Below are 6,829 nucleotides of genomic sequence, written 5' to 3' on the forward strand. Positions count from 1 at the left end.
TAAATATAATTCTAGAATTACTAAGTGTAACGTCCCATAAAATCTCTTAACATAATTTGCGAAAAACATAACTATTTTCTAAAATAAAGTAACCGAAAATATATAAAAAAAAAAACTTTTCAAAACATGCAAAAGTCCGAAAGTATGCGCATACTTAAAAGAAAATTACAATGTCATAATTGTATAACATTTAACAAGCCCAAAATAATTTCTTAGTTATCATATGGGTTCTAGTCCCCAAAACATAAATTCTCAAAAAATCGGTCCACATGTACATTCTGTAAGACAGATCGACACTCATTGTAAGTACTATCTTTTCATATCTGTTTCCTTTGCTTTCTTTTGTTTACGTCAATTCTATAAATTGTAGGTACGATGGAAGATTTTCCAGAGATAGTTTATCTGGTCCTAGAGGATCCACTCTTCGGGTATCCTCTCACGCAGAGACTCCGCTTTCACTAGGCCATCCATAGCGCATTCCCGCATGTGTTCATTGGGGAACATGACTCTTCGTCTGAGGTACGGGAATGGACGTACACGATCAATATAATCCTTTGCGATATGGAGATTCAACCTGCCTACCAGGTGAGGCTGGCTAGCCTATACCTGAGAGATGAGGCATTTCACTGTTTCTAGTATCGCTATAAGGACCCAACCACCGTCTCCTGGATAGTGCTCTAGGCATCTATCAAACTCACGTTCAGTCCGCACTTCCGCATGTCCCGATGGCAGGAGAGGTATAGAGAGGAGCAGATGGCAGTAGCAACTCCCGCACCAGACATTGCACCTATGAACCACCCTAGCCCATGGAGGAAACTGTAGCAGATGGCAAGGTGGTGGAGGAGATGGCCGAGCTAGTAGTGGACCTAGTGGGTGACGATGAGGGCAATCCAAAGGGGGATCCCGAGCAACCAGATGAGTATACAGACCTAGAGTTGGATATGCAATTGGATAGCCTAGATTAGGTTATGCGGTGAAGGTCTTGTTGATACTCTTTGGTAAAGACTTGGCGAACCTACTAGGTTGTAGGAATTTTGTATAGTTATAGCAGGCGTATGCAAAAATCTGACATGTAGCTAGGGTTCTCTTTTGTATTTATCATTCTCCTAACTAAAATTTTATGGCATGATTTGTCATGATCATTTTGTAATGCTAGGTTATCACCTTGAATGTTATGACTACCTGTTTTGAGTTGAATCGTTATGATTTTCTTTCCTTTTTCCTTGTGCGCACGAAACTTGTATGCTCATTTAATGCTAGGTTAGTACTCTTCCCTACTATACATCGTTGTATGATGACTCGCGATGGTGCCTAACATTCGAGCTAGGGGAGGGCGAGTTGTTAATCCACCATACCCAGGCGAGAGAGCGGCCATTGACCAAGAGGCAGAGGAAGGGATTGACACCAAGGGAGAGGCTGCGGACAAAGAACATAGCGAGCACCAAATTTGGCAACTCAGATAGAGGATCTAAGAAGGACTATGCATGAGAAAAATGCGACGAACGCTCAGATGTTTGAGGCATTGATTCAAAGATATTCACAAGCGCCACACAACCCTGCACCCCCAACACCTTGGGAAGACGTTTTCGAACAACAAGAATTCCTGATGCAAGAAGACCCACTGGTGGAAGCAAACCCACCAGCTAATGCATCTAGAACAGAAAAGTCAAAACCAATCTCGAAACGATTTAGCAGGCGAAACCCACCTGTGTTTGAAGGGACTTCAGACCCCCTGATGACAGAAGAATGGGTCAGCGTGCTGGAGAGAATCTTTGACTTTGTGGTGGCTACTAAAAGGGAAAAAGTAATATGTGCGGTGTATATGTTAAGGATGGACACCAGCATCTGGTGGGATATTGCTAGGAAAGGAGGTGACGTGGAACGAATGGAATGGCCTGAATTTATGGTCTTGTTCAATGCTAAGTACTACAACCAGACGGTGATAGATCGGAAGGTGATTGAGTTTGCTAACCTAGTCCAAGGGTCATCTAGCGTACAGGAGTACGTGTGCAAGTTTTACCAACTCTCAAAATTTGCTCCAGATTCGGTACTCACTAAAGCCAACTGGGTACGCAAATTCATGAAGGGGTTAGAGTTGTACCAGTTTGGGTAGAAGGTCGGGAGTTGACCGTGGATTTGCTAGTGTTAGATTTACATGAGTATGATGTTATTTTTGGTATGGATTGGCTAACCAAACACGGGCCAGTGGTAAATTGCAAATGAAGAAAGTTAACTTTTAACCCACCTGGGGAAGAACCGTTCGTGTTCCAAGGCATAACCTGCGAGAAGAATTTCACTATAATCTCCACCAGGAAGGCTAGGAAATTACAAGGCGATGGATGTATTGGCTACCTGGTGAACGTAATAGACAAGGATAAGGAGCCTAAGGTACAACCAATTGAGGTAGCAGTGGTGTGAAAATTCTCAAAAATGATTCCTGAGGATCTTCCAAGGCTACCACCGGACTGAGAAGTCGAGTTCGAGATCGAGTTGATTCCAGGCACCATACCGGATGGCACCGTCTGAGCTTAAAAAATGTGCAACCGCAATTACAAGAATACCTGGATAATGGATTTATACGACCAAGTCATTCTCCTTGGGAAGCCCTGGTACTATTCGTGAAAAAGAAAGATGGCACCATGAGAATGTGTATAGACTATCGCGAACTCAGCAAAGTATTGATAAAGAACCAATACCCATTGCCCCAAATTGATGATCTATTCGATCAACTGTAGGGAACATCGCTGTTCTCGAAGATTGACTTGAGATCCAGATGTTAGGAAAATATAAATTGCCTTAATGGAAATGGTAAGAAAATATTACAACTCTATGCAAAATATTACAATAGACAAGGATTGATTAAATAAAGTGTTACAACTCTATAACTGAAAATACAAATAAAACAAAGGAAATGAAGAAGATGATGAAGAAGAAGAGAATAGGAAAATACAACTCTAAGCAAAAAGGTTACAAATAAAGTTAAGTGTTTGAAACAAAGGAAAAGAAAAGATTACAACTCTTGAACAAGAAATACAAGTAAAAAGAACAAGACAATAAGAAGAAAACAATACAATAGAAAGAAGAACTGAAATACAAGAAACTCTCACTTACACAACCTAAGTGAAGAGGGTTGGGGATCACCAACTTGAACAAGGTTTAAAACCTTTGTCCAAAAGCTTATTTCCCCCTAACTCAAGCACTAAGGGATCTCTCTCAGATATTGGAAAAGCTTTATGGAATTATCAAGCCTCAAGGTGTTTCTAGCCAAGTGCTCTAATGGATAGAAATGTTGTGTCTTTCAAGTGAGCTATAGGCTCCTATTTATAGAGTTTAGAGACACCCTTTGAATTTTAAATTCCACCAACCCCCATGGCTGTTACCAATGTTTAATTGGATTAATATGGAATTAAAAAAGAGATTTGGGAGTTATTTATGTTTTTTGAGCCATTCAACAATGATTGAAAAAACTGAAAATTGGTCAGTTTTTGGCCTGTGGCCGCGGCCACCGACCAATTTCAGCACTTAAAATTGTGTTGTTTTTCCAAACGGTTCCAAACCCTCCCAAATGATTTTGTAACTCCCAAAACACATTATTGGGGTTAAAATCATATCTCTAACAGCCATATCACATATGGCTTTATGAAATTCATCTCAATATTGTGTTACAACAATTTTACACAATAAAGGGTAATATTTTGAAGTTACAAATTTGTAACACCAAATATGTTACATTATTTGGATATATCTCATATATCTAAATATTGTAACTCTCTATTATATGTTACAATATGTGACACACTTTGTCACATTTATTTAATGTAAACATTATATTATAATATAATATAATATAATATTACATTATATTATAAAATAATATAACATTCCCCCACTAGATTACATAGTTATCTATTGTAACACTTATTTAATCAATCATTATATTTTGAAATATAACATATCCCCCACTTGATTAAATAAGAACTCTCTCTTATAGGAGTCATTGCATTAGTGCATAAAGCAAAGTGTTTTTCAACTTGAACTTTACTATAGTGTAATTATCACAAAATTTGTCGAAAATTAGGTTGCACTAGGCATTGAACCATCTTTTTCATGATGACAAATCGGTGATAACACACACACCTTTGCGATGTTCACTTGAGACCTCTATGTCTCACTTTGAACCGTTAATGGCTATGTGCACTTTCCATTCATGGACGTTCTTGAGAATATTCCCAATTCTCATGAGAGGCGGCACCACCCCTAGGTCCATATAGGTAGAATTCTTACAGTATTTCATTACCAAAAATACTTGTCTTTACAAGTCTAAATTCTATTAAAAAACCTTTCGGTTTTAACCCTCCACTTGGTAACACACAAGTACTCAATATCTCAGATGGCACTTGTTTTGAGTACAACTAATATTCACTTGATTGACTTGTTGTTACCTATTGAACCTAACACTAGTTGAATAATTAGTGTTAAGATAGGTTACCATCAATCGTGAATCTCTTTAGGGAGTTTAAGTCCCATCCCTCGAGATGATGCAGCCACTAAATCCCTCGTTAGTGGCTTAGTGAAAGGATTCGCTAGATTTTCACTTGTTCTCACATAGGATATTGAGATGACTCCTCTTTGAATCAATTCTCTTACATATCCATGTCTTAGACTAATGTGTCTAGACTTCCCATTATACACTCTGCTGTATGCTCTAGCCAATGTTGCTTGGCTATCACAATGTATCGATATAGTAGATACACTCTCTTTGATTAGGGGAATCTCTATCAACAGATCCCTTAACCATTCAGCCTCTTTGCCGGTAGCAGCTAGAGCTATGAACTCTGCTTCCATAGTAGAATGAGATATAAAGGTTTGTTTCTTGGAGCCCCAATAAATTGCACCTCCACCAAGTGTAAATACCCAACCAGTTGTGGACAAGTTGTCCCCAAGATTGGATATCAACCTTGCATCTATATATCCTTCTAATATCGAAGGAAATTTGGAGTAGTGAAGGCTTAGTCCTTTGGTTTTCTTGAGATAACCTAGGACTCTTCCAATTGCCTTCCAGTGATCCACACTTGGATTACTTGTAAACCTACTAAGTTTACTTACCGCAAATGCTATATCAGGTCTAGTACACTGGGCAGCGTACATTAGACTCCCTATAGCACTAGCGTACTCCAATTGAGCCACCGCTCTTCCTTCATTCTTCTTTAGTTTTACACTATGATCGAATGGAGTATTGGCATCTTTAACCTTGAGATGGTTAAATTTGTTCAATACTTTCTCAACATAGTGGGCTTGCCTTATTGCAAAACCCCCACTATGTTTCTTTACTTTGATACCGAGTATGGTATCAACTTCTCCAAGATCTTTCATCTTGAAGGTTGATGATAGAAACCTCTTCGTTTCTTCTATCCCTTTCATGCTATTACTTAGAATTAGCATGTCATCCACATATAAGAAAAAAATGATCACATGTCCCTTACAAGTTTTGGAATACAAACACTTGTCTCCATTGTTATGTCTAAACCCATTAGACATGATGGCTTGATCAAATTTCTCATGCCATTGCTTAGGAGCTTGTTTCAATCCATATAAGGATTTTACAAGTCTACAAACTTTATGTTCATATTTTAGTAGGACAAACCCTTCGGGTTGTTCCATATGGACCTCCTCATTGAGGTCACCATTAAGGAATGTCGTTTTGACATCCATTTGATGAACATAAAAGTTGTGTATAGAAGCTAAAGCGAAAAAAATTCTTATAGAAGTTGTTCTTGCAACAGGCGCATAGGTATCGAAATAATCGATACCCTCTTTTTGCCTAAACCCTTTAGCTACTAATCTAGCTTTAAAGGTTTGGATGGTGCCGTCAGTGTGGTATTTTCTCCTAAATACCCACTTACACCCAATTGGCTTAGACCCCGGTGGGAGGTCCACCAATTCCAAAGAGTTATTGGAAAGAATGGAATCCATCTTATCATTGATGGCTTCTTTCCAAAATGCACTATCTCTCGATTGGATAGCTTCTCTATAAGTGTTAGGATCATCCTCAACGAGAAGTACAATAGGAATTTTCCTAATGACTTCCTCTCTATTTCCTTCTACCATGTAGAATGAAGTTCGTTGAGAATCTATCTCATCCACTACTAGACTTTTATGATTTTTAAGCCTTTGACTTCTTCTAGGTTCAAAGGGTTGCTTTACATCATTTTGAGAATTCTCCTCTTGAGAATCAATTTTGGATGTAGAAGTTTGAGAATTGTTGTCACATAACATATTCTCAAAGAATTCAACTTCTCTAGATAAAATCATAATATTAGACTCTAAGTCTAATAGCCTATAAGCTTTACTATTGTTGGCATAACCAACAAAAGCACACTTTATGGCTCTTGAACCTAACTTTGTTCTATTAGGTTCATTTTTCTTGCAATATGCAAGACACCCCCACACTTTGAAGAACCCTATGTTGGGTTTTCTTCCTTTCCATAACTCATATGGAGATATCTCATTTTTCTTCATCGGTATTCGATTAAGAATGTGACAAGCGGTTAAATCGCTTCACCCCATAAGTTGAAGTTCAACTTAGAAAACACCAACATAGAATTTATCATCTCTAGATAAGTCCTATTTTTCCTTTCAGCAACACCATTGTGTTGTGGTGTATAAGGTGCAGTGCACTCATGAATTATACCATTTTCTTCACAACAAATATTGAATTCATTAGAGAAGTACTCTCCTCTTCTATCACTTGTTAGCACCTTAATATTTTTATTTAGTTGATTTTCAACTTCTAATTTATACAATTTAAAAGCATCAAAAGTTTCATCTT

At 38.1% G+C, this 6,829-nt stretch overlaps 1 protein-coding gene across 1 annotated transcript; it reads left to right on the forward strand.

The window, feature by feature from the left end:
* Positions 1 to 1,480: 1,480 nt before the first annotated feature.
* LOC133779608 (uncharacterized) lies at positions 1,481 to 2,113 on the forward strand. Its single transcript, XM_062219550.1, has one exon. The coding sequence runs from the start codon at positions 1,481 to 1,483 to the stop codon at positions 2,111 to 2,113; it is 633 nt and encodes a 210-aa protein (XP_062075534.1).
* Positions 2,114 to 6,829: the final 4,716 nt, after the last annotated feature.

Source organism: Humulus lupulus, chromosome 5, assembly GCF_963169125.1.
Source record: "Humulus lupulus chromosome 5, drHumLupu1.1, whole genome shotgun sequence".
Taxonomy (NCBI): Eukaryota; Viridiplantae; Streptophyta; class Magnoliopsida; order Rosales; family Cannabaceae; genus Humulus; species Humulus lupulus.